This window comes from Scyliorhinus canicula, chromosome 8, assembly GCF_902713615.1.
Source record: "Scyliorhinus canicula chromosome 8, sScyCan1.1, whole genome shotgun sequence".
In the NCBI taxonomy this organism is placed as follows: Eukaryota; Metazoa; Chordata; class Chondrichthyes; order Carcharhiniformes; family Scyliorhinidae; genus Scyliorhinus; species Scyliorhinus canicula.
The window spans coordinates 160,333,110-160,352,870 of record NC_052153.1 but is presented as its reverse complement, the minus strand read 5'-3'; the positions used below and the strand labels follow the sequence as shown (position 1 = coordinate 160,352,870).

At 44.4% G+C, this 19,761-nt stretch overlaps 1 protein-coding gene across 1 annotated transcript in view; it reads left to right on the top strand.

Moving 5' to 3' along the window:
* Window positions 1-19,761, top strand: part of LOC119970635 (homer protein homolog 1-like) — a 112,816-nt gene that overhangs the window by 40,919 nt on the left and 52,136 nt on the right. The window contains exons 3-4 of the mRNA XM_038805565.1: window positions 11,170-11,301; window positions 13,794-13,886. Of these exons, the coding sequence (XP_038661493.1) occupies window positions 11,170-11,301; window positions 13,794-13,886 (225 nt within the window). The remainder of the gene's footprint in view (window positions 1-11,169; window positions 11,302-13,793; window positions 13,887-19,761) is intronic.

Genomic DNA, 19,761 nt, shown 5'->3' with positions numbered 1-19,761 from the left:
GCTATACCATTGCAAGCCTATCTTTAAGGAAGACTGCTGTACCTACCTGCAGGCCTACAGATCCCGGAGACTTATCTGCCTTTAGTCCCATTAGTTTATTTAATATCTTCGCCCTCGTGATGACTATTAAGTTCTATTAACTGCAGTTCTTGGAATTTTTTATTATTATCCTGTACCGTGAAGACTGAGGCAAAATATTGGTTCAGTGCCTCCACCATCTGTGTTCCCCATTATTACCTCACCAGTATTGTCCTGTAAACGGCCAACATTTACTTTCGCTATTCTCTTCCTCTTTATATCCTAATAGAAGCTGTTGGTATCAGTGTTTATGTTTTCTGCCAGTTTCCTTTCATAGTTCATCTTAGCATTTTTCATTCTATTTTTAGTAGTTATGCTAAAGTTGTCCCAATCGTCCAGCTTACCACTAACTTTCACAGTATGCTTAGTTTTTGCCTTTATGCCCTCTTTGACTTGCTTAGTCATGGAACGTTTTTTTACAGTTCCTCTTGCTCTCGGAAATATACTTTAATTGAGAGGTATTTAATATCTCCTTGAACATCAGCCATTGTTGCTCAACTGTTCTACTGACAATTATTTGTCCCCAGTCTAGTTGGGTCGACTCTTTCCTCCGGCCTGTATAACTACTGCCCAACACTAAAACTCTAGTACGGCATTCTGTCCTCTCTTGTTCAATCTGGATTTGAAATTTAAACATGCTGTGATCACTCTTTCCAAGAGGATCCTTAGTGACCGGACTATTTATCAACCCTTCCTCGTTATATAATAAATCTAAAATAGCCTGCACCCTGGTTGGCTCCTTGACATATTGCTCTTAAAATCATCCATGATTACCTTTGTGCCCTGCTGGCGAGCCCTCGTTATTTCTTGGTTTATACTATGCACCACTTTGGACGTATTGTTTGGGGGCCTGTAAATTACTCCTACCAGGGAGTTTTTCCCCCTTGTTTTTTATTTCCACACATATCGATTCAACATCTTGGCCCTTAGTGTCAATATAATTTCTTAATACAGCCTTGATGTCACCTTTAACCAATAAAGCAAATCCTCCTCCTGTTCCACCCTGTCTATCTTTCCGGAATACTGAGTATCCTTGGACATTTAACTCAGCACCAGGGTCCCAGGTTCGATTCCCGGCTTGGCTCATTGTCTGTGTGGAGTCTGCACGTCCTCCCTGTGTCTGCATGGATTTCCTCCAGGCTCTCCAGTTTCCTCCCACAAGTCCCGAAAGACGTGCTGTTGGGTAATTTGGGCATTCTGAATTCTCCCTCTGTACCCGACCAGGTGCCGGAATGTGGCGACTAGGGGCTTTTCACAGTAACTTCATTGCCTACTTGTGACAATAAAAATTATCATGCCCATTTGTCTCTATTTGTGCAGTCAGCTCATTGACCTTATTCCGAATACTGTGTGCATTTAGGTACAAGGTTTTAAAATATATTCTACTGATTTGTCTTTCCCTTGCAGGATTTTCTTGTGCACTACGCTTTTCACTCATTCTGACCTCCTTCATTAGTCTCTGATAACACTCGGCCTCATCCCCAACTTTCACTCCCCCAGTAACCTTGTATTTTATTTTATTGTTTTACGTTTTCTTATCCCTACGTAGTCGTTAGGTTCATTCTATTAACCTCCTCTACCTTTCCCTCACATGTTGACCTGTTCTGGTTCCCATTAACCATTATACTTGTAGTTTTACCTCATTACTCAATACTAAATCTAATATTGTCTCTCGCCTTGATGTATCTAGACCATATTGCTGCTGGAAGACATAATCCAGAAATTTACTACCTTTCCGATGAGTGCTTGTCTGCCCCTTCAATCTCTGTGCCAAGTTAAAATCCCTATTCACACTACTGTCTTTATTCCACCCTCCCGATTTCTGCAGTTCTCCATGTTGACATCTCCGAACTGCAAAAATAACATCCATTACAGTTTTGTATCCTTTGTTGTTCCTCTGTTCCATCCAAATGGCCTTCACTGGATGCTTTCCCGTCATCACCATTGAGGTGATACAGTATTTCTAATCAGTAAGGCTTCTCCACCCCCTCTGCCATCTTCCCTGTCCCTCATGTAAACTTTATAACATCGCTTCTCGGCCTTTTGGCTAAGACTGAGTGTAGATTGAGCCTTTTGGCTCAGATCTGGTGTGTCTCCTTTGTGGGGACCATGAATTGGATTCAATTTGAGTTGTTTTTTGGAGCAGGCAACGAGCTGGATTGGGGGTTCGCCTCTGTCCACACTCTGAGCCCTGGCTTTGTAACTAAGATAAAGTAATGAAAAAAAAAAAATGTAAACTTTATAACCGGTCTATTTAGTTCCCAGTCCCGGCCATCCTGCAGCCATGTCTCCGTAATAGCTACTGCATCATAATCTTTGATTTGCATTTGTGCCTGCAGCTCATTTAGTTTATTTCTCGCACTCGGTGCATTAGTATATAGAACTCTTAATTGGGCTAACCTCTCCCTTAGCACTGATACTTTATTTGCTTGTTTGTTGTTATTCTCTTTTGGTTTAACTGGTATACTTGTAGTTTTGTCATTAGCTACAGTTCCAGAAATTGGGTTCCTGACTTTCTTTACTCTCTGCACTGCTACATGTTTTTGGCCCCAGATCGGCAGGTGGAGACCATCCAATGGTACTATCCTTTTATGTGTCCTGTGGGAAGCATTAGATGGGTTGTCCACCCATGGGCCAGTTGGGGCGTCCACCCATGGGCCAGTTTAGACCATTAAGTGGGCAATTAAGCTCTGATTCAATTGGTGGGAGGAGAGCTCAGCATTCAATGTGCACCTGGCACTGAACATGCAGCAACATTGGTTTAATCCTGTGGGCTGTTGGCCAGTTAAGGAGTTGTTGTAGTAGTGGTAAAAGAACAGGTGTTGCCTCTTGCCTGGCCACCAGTGCCAGTCGGGAGGCTCCTTGTCACAGTTCTGTCTGCCCCTGCTCATTCCCATCTCCTTTCTTTATCTTGTCCAATATGTCCCACACATTATTACCTCCACCCCTGGCCCCTAGAAAATCCTAAACATAGTTAATTGTCCCTGAGCACCACCTTCTTGCTCTTGCCCTACGTGCAGAATTGGCAGTGGGCACGACACCTGCCTCATGCTAATTAAAGGTCCACAACCCAAACTATGCAAGTTGGGTGAGCCAGCTAGGTGGCGACAGACGCACCCCTGACATTTACGCTGGGGTGCAAGAAGGCTGCCTTGACATATAAACCCGGGGTACAGTGATACCCATCTTGAGACTCTTCATCCCAGTGCATACTGAGCATAGCTTTTGAGTGATGTGGGTAACTGGAAATGCTCAGACTATATACTCAAAATGACAATCCTGCACTAAGTTGAACTGTTTTCATATTTGCTGAAAGTAGAACAAGTACAAAATTGTCACAAGTATTTTCCTCAACCTTTTTGTTTATTTGTTCAAGGTATGTGGATATTACTGGCAAAGCCAGTGGTTATTTCCCATCCCACCTGGCGAATGTGGTGGTTTATAGCTGCAGTTCATGTAGTATACACAGTGCTGTTGGGTAGGGAATTTTGGGATAGTTTGTGACTTGCTAATTATATATACAAGTTTTTGCACTGGGAATTTGTGCTCCAGGATTCCCTGGAACTGACTGAAAAATCTGAGCGGGCAAAGGATGGCAAAAGACAACTCCTGAAGGTGGTGGTGCTCTATCCAGCGACTGGACATATCTATCTTGGTGGTAGAAGGACCAAGGTTGGGAGGTGCTGGTGATGAAGCCTCGTGGGTTGCTGCAGTGCATCTTGTAGATGGTATATACTGCAGCCACAGTGGGCTGGTGATGGAGGAGTGAATGTTTTACAGGAATTGAAGGAAGTGCCGAGCAAGTCAACTAATAATAATCTTTATTGTCACAAGTAGACTTACATTAACACTGCAATGAAGTTACTGTGAAAAGCCCTTGTCGCCACATTCCGGCGCCTGTTCGGGTACGCGGCAGGAAAATTCCGAATGTACAAATTAGCTAACAGCACGTCTTTTGGGACTTGTGGGAGGAAACCGGAGCACCCGGAAGAAACCCACGAAGACACAGGGAGAACGCACAGACAGTGGCCCAAGCCGGGATCGAACCTGGGACCCTGGTGCTGTGATGCAACTGTGCTACCGTGCCGCCCAAACTGCTTTGTCCTCCGTGATATCGTGCTTCTTGCTGCACTCATCCTGGCACGTGAACCATATTCCATTCAGCTTGTGCTTGTAGATGGTGGGCAGGCATTGGGGAGTTTTGGATACAAGTGGACAGCACAGCGGTTAGCATTGCTGCCTCACAGCACCAGGGACCTGGGTTCAACTCCAATCTCTGGTTATTGTGTGGAGTTTGCATGCTCTGCCAGTGTCTGTGGGAGTTTACTCCCGGTGCTCTGGTTTCCTCTCAGTCCAAAGATGTGCAGGTTAGGTGGATTGGCCATGCTAAATTGCTCCTTAGTATCTGAGACTGTGAAGATTAGGTTACAGGGTTGTGTGGGGGAGGGGGGGGAGAGAAAGAGGGTGGTGATGAGGTCTGGGTGGAGTATCAGTCTATCAGACTGTCGGTGCAGACTCGAAGGGCCAAATGGCTTCCTGCACTGGAGGGATCCTATGATTTCCATGAATGTTAATGGCCAATGGCCGAGAATTAAACTTAATCAGGGGAGTTGGTGGCACAGTGGTATCATCACTGGATTAATAATCCAGGCACCCAAGTTGATGCTCTGAGGTCTCCGGTTTGAATTTCACAATGGCAGATGGTGAAATTTGAAGTTCGTAAAAATCTGGAATTAAAATGTATTTTATTCCAAGCTTGTATGAAATGTTACAATACAGAAACAATTCGGGAAACCAACTTCCCAACACATGACTATATAGTTTGTACAAATTTTCCCCCTTTTTTGAAGCCACTCATTCTTGCCCTTGTCATATGTACCCTGTGTGTGACCTTGAACTGTATCGGGCTTATCCTTGCACACGAGGCGGTCACATTTACCCTTCATAGCGCCTCATTCCATACTCCCCAGTTTATTTCTCCACCCAGCTCCCCCTCCCACTTGCTTACCTGCCTGCTCTCCCAGCCACCTGCCCAGAAGCAACAGTCGCACCAGCAGGCTGTACCTCAGCAACTTGGGAAACTCTTTCCAAACTTTCCAAGCAAAAGTTCTTTACCTGCAGGTACCTAAACTCACTTCCTCTTGGGAGCTCTACCCTCCTTCAATTCATATATGCTGGCAAACCCTTCTTCCAGATACAAATCCCTCACCTTAACCAGCCCCACTTCCGATACGTGCTACCTATTCTCCCCAGCTCAAAACTGTGGTTTTCACATAACAGAGTTAACACTGACATCCCCTCTATCCTAATGTGCTTCCTCAGCTGGTTCCAGATCATCACCGTGGACTGCACCACCGGGCCACTGAGTATCTGCTCGGTGCCATTGACAACGCTGCCATCACCATAGCCCTTAAGCTGGACTCCTTAGGATTCCTCTTCCATTCTACCCCTCTCCTCCCCACCATCGCCTCATCTTCAAATTCACCACCCATTAGTACTGAAGCAGGTTTGCCAAAGCCAACCCTCCCTGCTGCCTCTGTAACAGGGTCATCTTAACTTCCCTGCCCATACTAAGTCCAAAATAATCATGTCCAATTTTTGGAAGAAGGCCTTGGGTATAAAGAACGTTAGTGTCTGGAATATGAAAACGAACCTCCACAAAATGTTCATCTTCACCACTTGGACTCCCCCCTGCCAAAGTAAAGTGCAACATATCCCACTGCTTGAGTTCCTCCCTAGCCTCCTCCCACCAGTTTGTTAAATTCCAATTGTGGAGCATCGCCCATTCCCTCGCTATCTGAATCCCCTGTGTAGTTCAAAGTTCCATTAACCCATGTCATTGGTCCACACACCTACCCTCGGTGCCACATATAAGAGGCACACCCATGCTGCAAACTTTGGCCCAAACCCAAACCTTCCCAGGACCTCAAACAGGTACTGCCACTCCACCCAGTCAAATGCCTTCTCCGCGTCCATGGTCACCACTACCTCCGGTACCTGAGCTCCCAGCGGGGTCATAATCACATTTAACAGTCTCCTTATATTACTAGAAAGCTGCCTGCCCTTCACGAAGCCTGTTTGGTCCCCTGCAACGTGACATTCCTTTCGTTCCTGCTACCAACTTCAGCCATATGGGCCCATACGACCCTTGTTCCAATGGGTCCTTCCTTTTTGGTATTAACGGACTGTTGCCTGCTCCATCATCTCCAGCAGCACCCCCTTCTCCAGCGCCTCATTAAACACCCCCCAAGAGATGTGGTGCCAGGTCGGTCTCTAACTCCTTATAAAATTCGACCAGCCCCCGGGGCCTTCCCCTGACTTCATACCCCTTTATACTGTCTAATATCTCCCTCCAGCACCAGCCCCTTCTCCTCCCTCCAGCGCATGCCCCGGGTCCGCCCTGCGCAGCTCCTTCTAATCCCTAGATGCCTCATTTATCTTCCCCGGCTCCAACACCACATCCCCTGTCCGTATCTTCAATATTTCCCTGGACGCGGCCTGCCTCCGCTAACATTCGACTCGCCTTCTCTCCGTATTCGAACTGCACCCCTCTTGCCCAAGCATCTGTCCTACTGCCCTCCCAGTTGTCAGCCTTTCAAATTGCCCCTTTTTAGCAAAATATGGAATTACATGTCTGGTGATGACCATGAAAGCATTACTGATTGTTGTAAAAACACATCGATTCACTAATGTCCTTCAGGGAAGGAAGTCTGCAATCCTTACCCGGTCTGGCCCATATGTGACTCCAGACCCACACAGCTATGCGGTTGACTCTGAACTGTCCCATATAAAATGGCCTAGCAAGCCACTCCGGTCAAGGGCAGTTAGGGATGGGCAACAAATGCTGGCCCAGCCAGTGACGCCCACATCCCAAGAATGAATTTTCAGGCAGCATGATGGCTGTTTGGTCCTCCCCAGGTCACAACCTTCCAACCAGTGGTTTACACTGCTGCTACACAGTGCCAGGGTGACTGCCTGAGTGGAGTTTGCTGATTCTCTCTGTGTGGGTTTCCTCTGGGTGCTCCAGTTTCCTTCCACAGTCCAAAGATGTGCAGGTTAGGTCCCAAGTGTCCAAAGGTTAGGTGGGATTAATAATAATTGTAATCTTTTATTGTCACAAGTATGAAGTTACTGTGAAAAGTCCCTAGTCGCCACATTCCTGCGCCAGTTTGGGTAAGCTGGTATGGGAATTGAATCCGCGCTGCTGGCCTTGTTCTGCATTAAAAACCAGATGTCTAGCACACTGAGCTAAACCAGCCCATGCGCAGGGTTAACAGGGTTAGGGTGGGGATTGGATCTGTGTAGGGTGGTTGGTGCAGACTTTGAGCCAAATGGCCTCCTTCTACATTGTAGGAATCCTATCATTCTGAGTGACTTGCTACAGAATGCCAAACATCTTGGGCGGTATTCTCCGCTAAGGCCAAAAATCGCGGAGGCCGTTGTGAACTCGGCCGTGGTTCACGAAGGCCTCGGGGCCCACACCTCGCACCTAATTCACCCCCACCCGGGGGGCTAGGAGCGGGCCCCCGTCGTTCACGGCCTCGGCCGCCAGAAATGACGCGCGAACGGCGCTTTTCATGATGTCATCCGCGCATGCGCGGGTTGCCGGTTTCAACCTGCCGCCCGGCAAGATGTGGCGGCTTAATCTTGCCAGAGAGCGGAGGGGAAAGAGTGTGTCCGTTTTGGACGCTGGCCCGACGATCGGTGGGTACCGATCGCGGGCCTGTCCCCTCCGGAGCACAGTCGTGGTGCTCCCATCCAAATCGGGCCTCTAGATGGCGCCCGTTTCACGAATGCAGCGACCAGGTGTGGTTGCTGCCGTGGTGAAACGGACGTGAAGGGCCGGCCGCTCGGCCCATCTGGCTCTGAGAATCGCCGTTCGTCGTGAAAAACTGCGAGCTGCGATTGTTCCCGGGGGGGGGGGGGGGGGAGAGAATCGCTGGGATCGCCAGGGGGGCGTAAAAAATGTCGTGAGGCCCTCCTGCGATTCTCCCAGGCCGCGTGGGGAGCGGAGAATTCTGCCCATCGCCTCCTGTGTGTATAATATTTATGTGGCTGGTCCATTTACGTTTCTGGTGAACGGTGACCCCCAAGGATGTTGGTGGTTGTGGATTTGATGATGCAATGTCAAAACGATGTGGGTCAATTGCCTTGTTGACAGGGGTGAAAGTAACTTCAATTTATTGCTGGTTTAGTTGTATTGCAACACCCTCTTCCCACCCCACTACCTGATGGCTTTGCGGATGTTGCAAAGCGGACAGTACCAAACTAAACTCTAGTCCCAGACTAACGACATGCACTCTCGTCGGTTGTGGCAAGCTTTAAATAATATAACTGGTACAAAGCAATGCAGAGTAGAATCTCTGGCAACAGAACACTCTTCCCTGATGAACTCAATTCATTCTGTATTAGTTTCGAGCAGGAAGCCAACAAGCTGTTGGGCCTGCCCTTGCTCTTGGGCCATCCAAAATAGCCACCAACTGCTTTGTCTTTTTCGCCAACTCCACGTGTTGTCTGTTGCAACCAGTGCTCTACTCTTTTACCCTTTACTTTCCCAGAATTTCTGCCTTTCATTTCCCTCCTGTCAGGTGCGTCCTCCCTCCTGGGAGGTCTGCTGCATCCTCCTCCTTCACTGTACTCCCATGCACCAACTTGCTTTACTCCCATGCACCAATTTGCTGGCTAGTGTAACGGTTCCCCTCTTGGTCTGGTTCCCCCATTTTACCCCCATAGGCTGGGGGGGGGATGGATATTTTTGGTTCCTGTTTGAAGGAGTTAAAGGCCATATTTGAGAATTTCACACGAGAGTCACCTTGCATACAACTGCTCGGCTCATGGCCACCACCGGGAGTCCCTGGCACGATGGACTTTACCAATAAGGAGCAAGTGGTGACTCAAAAGCTACCATTCAGCATCACGTGAACATCTTCCTCCTGCCATGAAGTAAAAACTAAAGAGGAACATTTCATTTCTAGAGATTGTAAAATATATTTAATTCAAGTGACAAATCTGATTTCCTGTTAAATACAGTTAAACTGAGCCTATTTTGCCCATTTGTACCGGATGATTTGGCAACTTTGTTATCAGCACACCATACCAGACTACACCGACTCACTTTATTCCCTGCTTGTTAGAAATGGTAATTGCCTGACACTAAGTGGCAAGTAACATTTTGTGTCTCACGTCAAGTCTGAATGTTGTCCGGTTCACTGCTCGATTAGAATAATCCAAATGAGACTCTAAACTCTGCAATCAGCAATGACTGTCCCCACCATTCTTAAAACTAGAGCATGTCACTGAAGCATCTGAAAATGTTTTGCGGCCAGGGCACTGCCCTGAAGACCACCTGCAATAATATTGAGGCTGACTACCAACAACCTAACCATCTTCCTTTTGTGTTTGGGGTAACTTCAACCAGTGCAGTATTTTGCCCCAAATTTCTATTGACTTCAATTTTGTTAGTGCTCCTTGATGCCGCACCCAGTGAAATGCTGCCTGGATGTCAAGAGCAATGACACTCCACTTGCCTGTGGTGTTCAGCTCTTTAGTCCATGTTTGGACCAAGACTGTAATGAGATCTGCAGATATGTGGTCCTTGCAGAACTGAGCACTGCTGAGCAGGTTATTTTTGGTTTTGGTGAGCAGGTCCGACTGGTTAGCATTGTTGATGACACTTGTCATCACTTTGCTGCTGATTGAGTAGATGGGGTAGTAATTCTGAGCAGGAAGTACCTGGGCAATTTTTCAGTGTTGTAACTGTACTGGGATAGCTTAGCTAGAGGCACAACTGGTTCTCAAACATTCACTTGGCTGTGCTGTTTGAAAGTGATTGTAAAAACTTCAGCCTTCTCTGGTACTCACAGACTTGTTCTGAATTCATTGCTATTTGTCGAGCCCCCTCCTCTTAAAGTTGTTTAATTGCTTACCATCTTTCACCAGTGAATCTGACTGGTCTGAGGTTCTGTCTCTTCGATGAAATGTTAAACTGAGGCCCCATCTGCTCTCTTGGATGAATGTAAAAGATCCCATGGCACTATTTCAAAGAAGAACATGAAAGTCGATTCCCAGTTTTCTGACTAATATTTACCCCTGTGTCAACATCTCAAAACGATATCTGAGAATGTGGTGTGTGCAATTTGACTTCCATGTTTTCTACACTAAATACAGTGACCACTCTTTAAAAGTGCTTTGTTTGGTGTAAAGCGCTTGCTAGTTTATGAATGGCACCTTATAAATGTAAATCTTTAATTATTTACGTTGAACGCTCCTCCTCTCAAGATAGAAAAACACATTAAAGATTTGTCCCCTTACAGATCTGTGGAACATCAGAAAAAATTGTAATTAATTAACTTGCACTGTTAAAAGGGCAAAAGTTAAAATTTTATATGTGAGTATTTCAGAATTTGTGAAGCTCAATTGAGAAATTGTGGTGATGGTGAGCACAAGTAATGTTTGTTGAGCATTTTATTCATGATCTCTGGCGGCTTCCTTCAGTAGGAGGTTTTAAGAGTTCAGAGTTCCCTTGAGGTGCCTGATCATCCAAAGATTAAAAGTGTTAAAATTCTCCCTGCAATGGTTCCTGAAACTGACAAACTTCCTTTTCTAGACTAGATTGTGTAGCTTTTTAAAGAAAAAAAATTAAGATAACCAGTTGCAATCTGTGCAAAACTGCTTCTCATTGACAGCTTCCAAGTGCGTGGAGAGGCACGTTGAAGCTTGAAGGTTTGCAAACTCCGATTTGATGTGTCTTTCCATAGAAAGCTGTGATTTTCTTTTTGGGAAATGTTTTCAACTCCCTGTCGATTAGCTAACAGTTAAGATGAGCAATATGCATTCTTCCACAAACTGATATTGAGATTTCCCTTTTTAACGTAGAACGTAAGTAGCCAACAGAATATATGGACAGTTCGTCACAGGCCACTTCCCATGTGGAAGTGGGTGATGAAGAAAGAATTGACCAAAGCCTAATTTTGATTTGGAATTAAATGGTATGTCTAACGTTAGTGGGGAAGGTTGGGGCCATTGATCTGTTTTGAAGAATTCTACTTGTAAAGCCAATTTAATGATACAATAAAGTTTTTGTTCTTCCAGGCAATAATCAACAGCACAATCACCCCAAATATGACATTCACAAAAACATCTCAGAAGTTCGGTCAGTGGCCAGATAGCCGTGCAAATACAGTCTATGGCCTAGGTTTTGCCTCTGAGCATCATCTAACAAAAGTAAGTATAATACATAATTTTGGAAAACTTGGCAAAATCAATACTCAAACACATTTTGGTTGTACTTTTATTGAACTTGTTGTTCAAAATTAAGGGTAATTTATATTGAATGACTAAAATATTAGAAGGTCAGTAATGCACAATATCTCAATACCCCTTACAGTAAAGTAAAGTTACCACAGTCCGAGATGACCAGAAGCTGCTTTTCCCTTTGAGGGGGAGATCTGAGGTGGTGGTGATTTGACCAGAGAATCCTCACACCTCGGGCAAGGGACAAGGTTGAGGTCGGCCTTCATGAATAGCCTCAGTAGGTGCAGGAATTGAACCCATGATGTTGGTGCCATTCTGTGCCACGAGCCAGCTGTCCAGCCAACTGAGCCAAATCATCCCCGAACAGTAATTCCTCACTTAATGCTACAATGTTTTCCTGAAAATTGCAACTTTAAATGAAACAATGAGAAGTGAATCAGATTTCCCCATTGGAACCAATATAAAAGCTTAAGTTAGTAGTACTTTTTGAGAATAATGAAATCAAAACAATATATCCTGTTTAAATACTGTAAATTACTATATGTGTAAATGAAATAAATATGTAAACTCTTCTTTCTTACTGCCTGCTCACTGTATAACATGTTTTTTGGGTTACTACCCGAGAGACTCTGGGTGGGATTCTCCGCCGGTGGGATGCTCTGTTTTGCCGGCGCCTGGGTGTTTCCCAATGGCGTGGAGCTGCCCCACAATGGGAAGCCCCATTGACCAGCCGTCGTAACGGAGAATCCCGCCGGCGTGGTGAGGCAGAAATGTGGCCTGGCAGCCAGTTTATGGTTGATGCAAAGCTTGTTTAAAAAGTTAATTTAAGGTGACACATCTAGAGTATTTATATAATAATTAGTTGCACTACAGTGTGACTGGAGTGAATTACCAATTCTGCCAAAGTGTCACTGACATAGTTTGCACAAGTTAATGTGGTGTACATGGACTTCTAAAAGACATTTAACAAAGTGCTGCATAACAGGTTTTGTCTGCAAAGTTTAAAGCCCATGGAATAAAGCAGACGAGAGGCAGCATGGATGCAAAGGTGGCTGAGTGACAGGAAGCCAAGCAGTGCTGAGTACTTAATTTTTTGCTCCAGAGTTCCTTGGGAGTCACTTCTGGCATCATTGCTTCTCTTGGTACATAACTTGAATGTGCAACGCACAATTTCAAAATGTGTGAATGCTGTAAAACTGGGGAAGTATAATGAATTGTGAGGAGGGTAGTGATGGACTTCAAGAGGATATAAACAGGTTGGTGGAATAGATGGACACATGGAAGTTAAATTTAATGCATAGAAGTGTGAAGTGGAACACTTTTTGTTGGCAGAACACAAAAGTGGCATCATTAAATAGAGGGTGTAGTGATCCTTGCATGGGTATGTACAGAAGGGACTGATGGGTAATGGAAAGACCACCAGGGGGCAACAATGCCGTGTATAAAAGTGGGACGCAGACAGCCCTCCCGCTCTCTTTGGCTGATGTGACTGTGAAGAGAACAGGAATAGAAATTTTAGTTCAGGGCTGCGAGTGTGGTCGGGCCTAGTTGCAGAGCATAGAAAAGTTGTAACCTTTTTACTAGTGCAGTTCTTCAAGTAAGAGCTCACGCAGTTATTTAAGTTGTGTTGCTCAATAAACCTTCTATCAAACTTCTGGACGACTTTGAGCCTTCTTCCAGAGCATCTACTGTAACTGACTTGAGCAGCACTGGTTACCATCTCTACAGGTAACAAAACAGAGGGTACAGTTGAGTTGAAAGAAGGGGCAGACCTGGGGGCATATATGCGCAAATCATTTTGAAGTGTCCTGAGCTTTATAAATAGGGGATAGGGTGCAAAAGCAAGGAAGTTATGGTGAATCTTCATAAAACAAGGCTTTAGCCTCTAGCAGTGTGTTATGTCCAATTCTGGGCATTTCACTTTGGAAAGGATGTGAAGAGGGTGCAGAAGAAATTCATGAGAATGGTTCCAGGGATAAGGGACCTAAGTAACATGGATAGATTGGAGAAGCTGATGTTGCTCATCTTTGAGCAGAGGAGATTTAATAGACGTGCTCAAAATCTTGGAAGAATCTGGTCAGAAACTTCCCATTAGCACAAGGGTCAAGAACCCAGAGGACAGCGAAAAGGTGAATAGTAACGAACCAAAGATGACATGAGGAAAATCTCCTTTCTGCAGCAAGTGGTTAAAATCTGGACTATGCTACCCGAGAGTGTAATAGAAGCAGATTGAATTGTGACTTTAAAAAGGGAATTGGATAATTATCTGAAGAGAGAAAATTCGCAGGGGTTTGTAGAATAGGTATGGACATTCGTGTTGCAGCTGAACAAACAAAGCCCATTGCTTTTGTTTGTACATAAATTGCCGACTTGAATAATCAGCTGTGTGTTGCCCATGTATTGTTTGTAGTCTTTCATTTCTTACAAACTGATTTTTAAAAGACTCTTTATTCCCAATATAGTTTTCTGAAAAGTTCCAGGAATTTAAAGATGCAGCACGGATAGCAAAAGAGAAAATGCAGGAGAAAATGGAGTTAACCAGTACGCCTTCACAGGTGAGTTAACCAGTAGGTCTTCACAGGTGGGCACTAAATATTATGATGCATTAAACAGGTGGGAAACACGTTTGTGGGATCAGTTTTTTAAAAAAGCAGGTCTGGTAATTAGAGGGTAGGGTTCTTTATCGTCCAACAGACCCTTCTTCAGTCTTGAATGAAAGAAGCCCATGAGCACGTTGATATGGAGAACACAGGGATGCTTCATGGGGGCCGTAAACACTTATTGAAAATCAGCATTGGCCCATTTTGCAGTAAATAATCTAACCAAATCAGATTTTGAAAATTTGCGCACCTCATTCTATCCAAATTCCTCAGAAGTATAACATTTGAACTTAAACTCCGAATCCAGTTCACTTCAGAACAGTTATCTCAGCCAGACCTGCAACCTCATGTAGAGGAACGTAATTCTTCATGTTGCAAAAATATGGCGCTGGGCGTTTTGCATAGAAAATGCAGAAAACATTTTATGAAGTGCTGCATGAGAAATTGTTCGAGATAGTTGAGATCTATGGTGTAAAAGGAAGAGTGAAGGTCTGGGTAACCATGGCTGAAAGGTGGACCGTTGTGGCAAGAGGATATTTTTCTCACTAATCTGTGCTGATGTTGTAATTGACTGCTGTTTGCAAACGTGGAATACCATTGTCTTGGGAAAATCATGGGCATTAAACACACTGGAAGAAACATATTGCAAACCTAGTGGAACAACAAAAAATGAAGTGATGCTTTTTGGGCAAACCAAGAATAGACATGTCAACATGGTAATATCTCCAGGCAGGGAAGGATCAAAGGGTTGTATATTGCCCACCCAAGTGGGTGGACAATTAAAAAAAAAAATAAAACATCGATAAATGAGATTTTGGTATTTGTATTGTAACAGGAAAGTGGTTGTGATAGCTCACCAATCATGCCACATTTGGAATAATCTATAGCTTCAGATCTCCTCAAATAGGATGGGTATGGATCGCTAGAGTGTGCAGTGCAGATTTACTTGGTTAAAATTAAGACTGGAAAATTCTGAATTCTTGAGAAACTGGAGAAGTATTATTTTGTACTGAGAAAATTTAATTAGTCTTGATCAAAATGAAAAAAAGGGACAGACAAAGGAAACATCGATAAAAGTAAATTACTGCGGATGCTGGAATCTGAAACAAAAACAGAAATTGCTGGATAATCTGAGAAGGTCGGAAAGCATCTCTTAACGAGAGAACAGAGCTGACGTTTTGTGTCTGGATGACTCTGTCAAAGAGTCGAAGAACCAGATTGTTCCTTTTTCATTGACGAATGAAAAGATTGCGCCTGCCAGAGGCATTGAAGTGTATGGGATGTGGTAAGCATTTGGCTGCCTCCACCCCAGATTTGAATCCTGGGGACATAGCTAGACATGGTGGAGCTAGGAGGGCCAAGCACATCAAGGATCACTGAGGGCACTGGGGGAGGGGGTGGGGAGATGGGTAAGAGTTGAGGGGCTGCAGGTGCAGGAGGGGGCAGCATAATTCGGAGGGTAGGAATTGTAAAACACAAACACCTTTTGTGCACAACTAGTATGATGCCTCTATCACTTTTTTTCGCAATGCGGGCTGACCTCCGAACCCTTAGTCGATCTCTCCAAGCAGCTCCCCTCCCCATAGCACTCACCCATCCTCCGCCTGTGGACATGTCTCTGGAGTTGTGTCTCACCCCTGAGTGTTCGGATGTTGGCTGCTGCGCGTATAGTATTGCCTCGCACAGAGTCCATGCATCAAGGTGTGAGTGGGATCCTAGGCAATGACTTCCACATGCTGCATGGCCCGCCCAACCATTTGGGTTGTGTGAGGTGCTCACTTAACCACGATTGGCAATAGCCGAGACCTCGACAGTTGGTGGGATTATGTGTGGCCGGTGGGGCAGATGGGCAGGGATAAGGGCTGCCCCAGGAATGGGAACACACGATCCAGGGGTTGGCATGATGGTGCCACTGCAGTTGCACCCCGCACCGAGCACTGGGGTGGCAAGTCCAGAGCCCATGAGCTGTTTGCCTGTGAGCACAGATGGCTGCTCACCTCCTCTGATCCCATAGAAGCCCTAACGCCAGGTTCACGTTTTTCAAAAGGAGTACTAAACCACTCGGGGCTGGTTTAGCTCACTGGGCTATATCGCTGGCTTTTAAAGCAGACCAAGCAGGCTAGCAGCACGGTTCGATTCCCGTACCAGCCTCCCTGGACAGGAATGTGGCGACTAGGGGCTTTTCACAGTAACTTCATTGAAGCCTACTTGTGACAAGCAATTTTCATTTTCATTTTCATTTTCATTTCATTTCATTTTTCACTTGCTTTGGAGGCCGCTGAATGACAGCAGGCCATTGGATAATGAGTGACTCTCGTTACTTGTGTGAAAATGGGGCTTAAGTGGTGATAATTGGTTTCTCACCATGCTACAGCCAGATTCCGATTTCACCTACGCGTGCGGGACGGTTGCATCGCAAACTGTTTGGCACCAGGCGCGATTCCCGTTTTTGCACCTCCACTATTCGCCAGTCTCATCTAACCTGATCAAAAATGTAACCAGGCCAGAGAATCGTGCCCACTATTCCTGTAACTCTGAAGTGAGATGTCTAAAATTCCTAACCCAGTCCCTGTAAGTATGAGGATCACGTATTCAATAAGCTATTTTCAAGGTGAGAACTATTTTTGCAAAATGAAAACATTTTTTGCCTTTATAAGCTGGATGGCTCATCTACTTGTCCCAAATTGCAGGGCTGCACTAGTTAGAGATCGTCTGATACTGTGATTTGTGTTATGGGTAGAACTGTCCATACTTCAAATTTGAGTCCGGTCCAAAACCGTCCTCTGAGCAAAACTTCATCTTTGTTTGGGTGTGGGAGGAGGAGGAGGAGGAGAAGAAGAAGGGGGGGGGGAGGAGGAGGAGGAGGAGGAGGAGGAGGAGGAGGAGAAGAAGAAGAAGAAGAAGAGGGGGGAGGAGGAGGAGGAGAAGAAGAAGAAGAGGGGGGAGGAGGAGGAGGAGAAGAAGAAGAAGAGGGGGGAGGAGGAGGAGGAGGAGAAGAAGAAGAAGAGGGAGGAGGAGGAGGAGGAGAAGGAGGAGAAGAGGGGGGAGGAGGAGAAGAAGAAGAGGGGGGAGGAGGAGGAGGAGGAGGAGAAGAGGGGGGAGCAGTGGCGTGCAGAGGTCTGGTGATGCCCGGGGCAAATCTTGATTGTATGCCCCTAGGACTCAAGTATAAGGCCTAATATACTGAGAAATATTATGAGAAAGGAAAACATTTTGAATATATAAACACAGATGAAACATGAAATAAACGCTTTATTCGATTTTAATATAAATCAATCAAATTTATTAAGTTCTTTTCCCCAAATGATACCTCCTGTCACAAAACACCTGAACTACTTCACTTTTTACATCAGCTGTGAGAAATTCTTTTTCAATGCTTATTAAAGCCAGGTTGGTCAGTCGCTCCTGTGACATAGAAGACCTCAGATATGTTTTTATTAATTTCAGTTTTGAAAATGACCTTTTTTGAAAATGTAAGCAGTAATCTGTATGAAACACACAGCGTCGGAAAGACATCCCTCCCATACTGCAGTAAAGACTCCAGAGCATCTTTAGGATCAGGGGGAACTCTATTCCCTCCAGCTCGAAGGAGCATCACAAAATCAATAATTTTGTCATATAACTGAATTGCAACCACATCATTGTCATAATAATTTGCAAAGTCTGAACATTCCTTTTTTAATTTCTCTCTTTCTTGTTCATCTTCAATCACCCCTGAATTCAAGTTCAGAAGAAAAGAAAATCGGTCACTGAGTCTTTGAAGACGGACACTGCGGTCTTCAATTTCAGTTTTTAATCTGTTCACAATCTCTACCATTACTCTATTAATTTCTTCTTGTGCCGTCAGTCCACTATCTCTTGCTGACTCTCCAGGCATTATTCTTCTTCTCCTTGTTCGTGCAATTGGTATTCCCCAATTTTGACAATATTCATTGGCTAAATCTATTGCATTGTGGATAATTTCGTCATTCTTCAAATTCAAGATATGAATAAGTCCTCTCAGATCACAAGAAGCTTCATGGAACCCCATTTTCGGATCCTGCAAACGTTTTGAGACTTTATCCACTGATGATAAAACTGAGTACCAAAAATTTAATAAAGCTATAAACGGGAACTGTTGAATAGAGTTCAGTAGCGATCCTGCATCAGATTTAGTTTCCCTTGAAAATTCTCCTTCCAGCAGGTGTTGAAGGCTTGCAATAACGTTGTCACACTCTTCGTGGATTACTTGCACAGCATCATGGCTGAAACTCCATCTTGTGTCACACTGTCTTTTCACAGTCCGAGTGACAAATGATTTTAACACTTCCCAACGAGAAGTAGATGAAGAAAAAAAAGTAAAGAGTTTTTCTAGAATGCCAAAAAATGTAACAACAACAGGTTGCACCTCACTTGCATGGACACTGGCCAAATTGAGGCTGTGGTTCTCGCAGTTCACAAACACAGCTTTTGGGTTAACTTCAAGAATTTTTTGTTGAACACCTCCTCTCACTCCAGCCATAACTGCTGTGTTATCATATGCTTGACCACGACAGTCATTCATGGAAATTTTGTCGTCTTCCAATTTTTCCTGAATTTTATTTACCAGGCTGACTGCATCTTTCTTGTTGACTTGAAAAAATCCCAGAAATGTCTCCTGTATTTCTACTTTTCTGTTTTCATCAATATGAACGTAACGCAGAATTTCAGAAACCTGATCTTTATGGGCAATATCTGGAGTTGAATCCAGCATTATGCTAAAATATTTTGCGTCCTTAATTTCTAAATTATATTTTTCTTGACAGTTTCACCAAGAAGATTGATTATTTCGTTTTGAATTCTGTTGGACAAGTAGGTGACACTTTTTGGTTTCTCTTTCCCGCTCTGCAAGTGTTTTGCTAAGATGTCATCATATTTGGTCAAAAGTCTGATTGTTGCTAGAAAGTTTCCTGTATTTTCACTGACTGTCTCCCCTGGCTCTGATAACCCAGATATTCCTTCTCCTCGATGTCCACGATAGGCCAGATTCTGTTTTGCCAGAAAGGATATAACCTCGACAATCCGTTCAGTTATAGCTTTCCATCTTTTCTTTTCAGCAGACATTTGCTGTTGAAGTTCAGCATCTATCGTAGTTGAATGATGGAGTCGAACTACAAGGTTCAGGTATTCCCTCATGTGAGCTCTATGAGAAGGGCTTTTCTCATGGTCAGGTATTGTTGGATTTAATTTTCTCCAAGTGGAGAAACCGTCTTCCTTTCCAAAGTTTGACACAGACAACAAATGCTCCTTTGAAAACAAAAAGCAAACAAAACAGTAGCATGCTTTCCGATATGGAGAGTATAACAACCATTTTCTCTCCACAATTTCTCCGTTTGTGGAAACTTTATCAAACCACTGTTTGGAAAATTATCTCCCATCCTTCTCAGAAAATGGACCACTTTTATTCTGATATCTTTCAGGGCCATGTTGTAATATTGTCATCTTCAAATGATCTGGAATCGGTTTCTTCAAACAGCCAAAATCGCTTCTTTGCAAAAATATGCAAATATCTTCTTTATTTTCTTCACATGGATCATCATCCTGACAACGAGACTGAGGAGAGAGAGTATTATGTTCTGACCGAGCTGAATCCGTATCAGAAAAATCCTTCTCTGCACCCACATCATCTTTTACTTCTCCAGGTTCTCCTACTTCTTCTTTACTTCTTTTTATCCATGCATCTAATGCTCCTCTTTGATGGAACTCTTCTTCGACTCTGGCCCTCTTTTTTTTCTGTTCTGTGCTCCACTCGGTTGTACACGAAATACTCGTAACATTTCATTTTCTATCTCAAAAACCGTAAGACGCATGA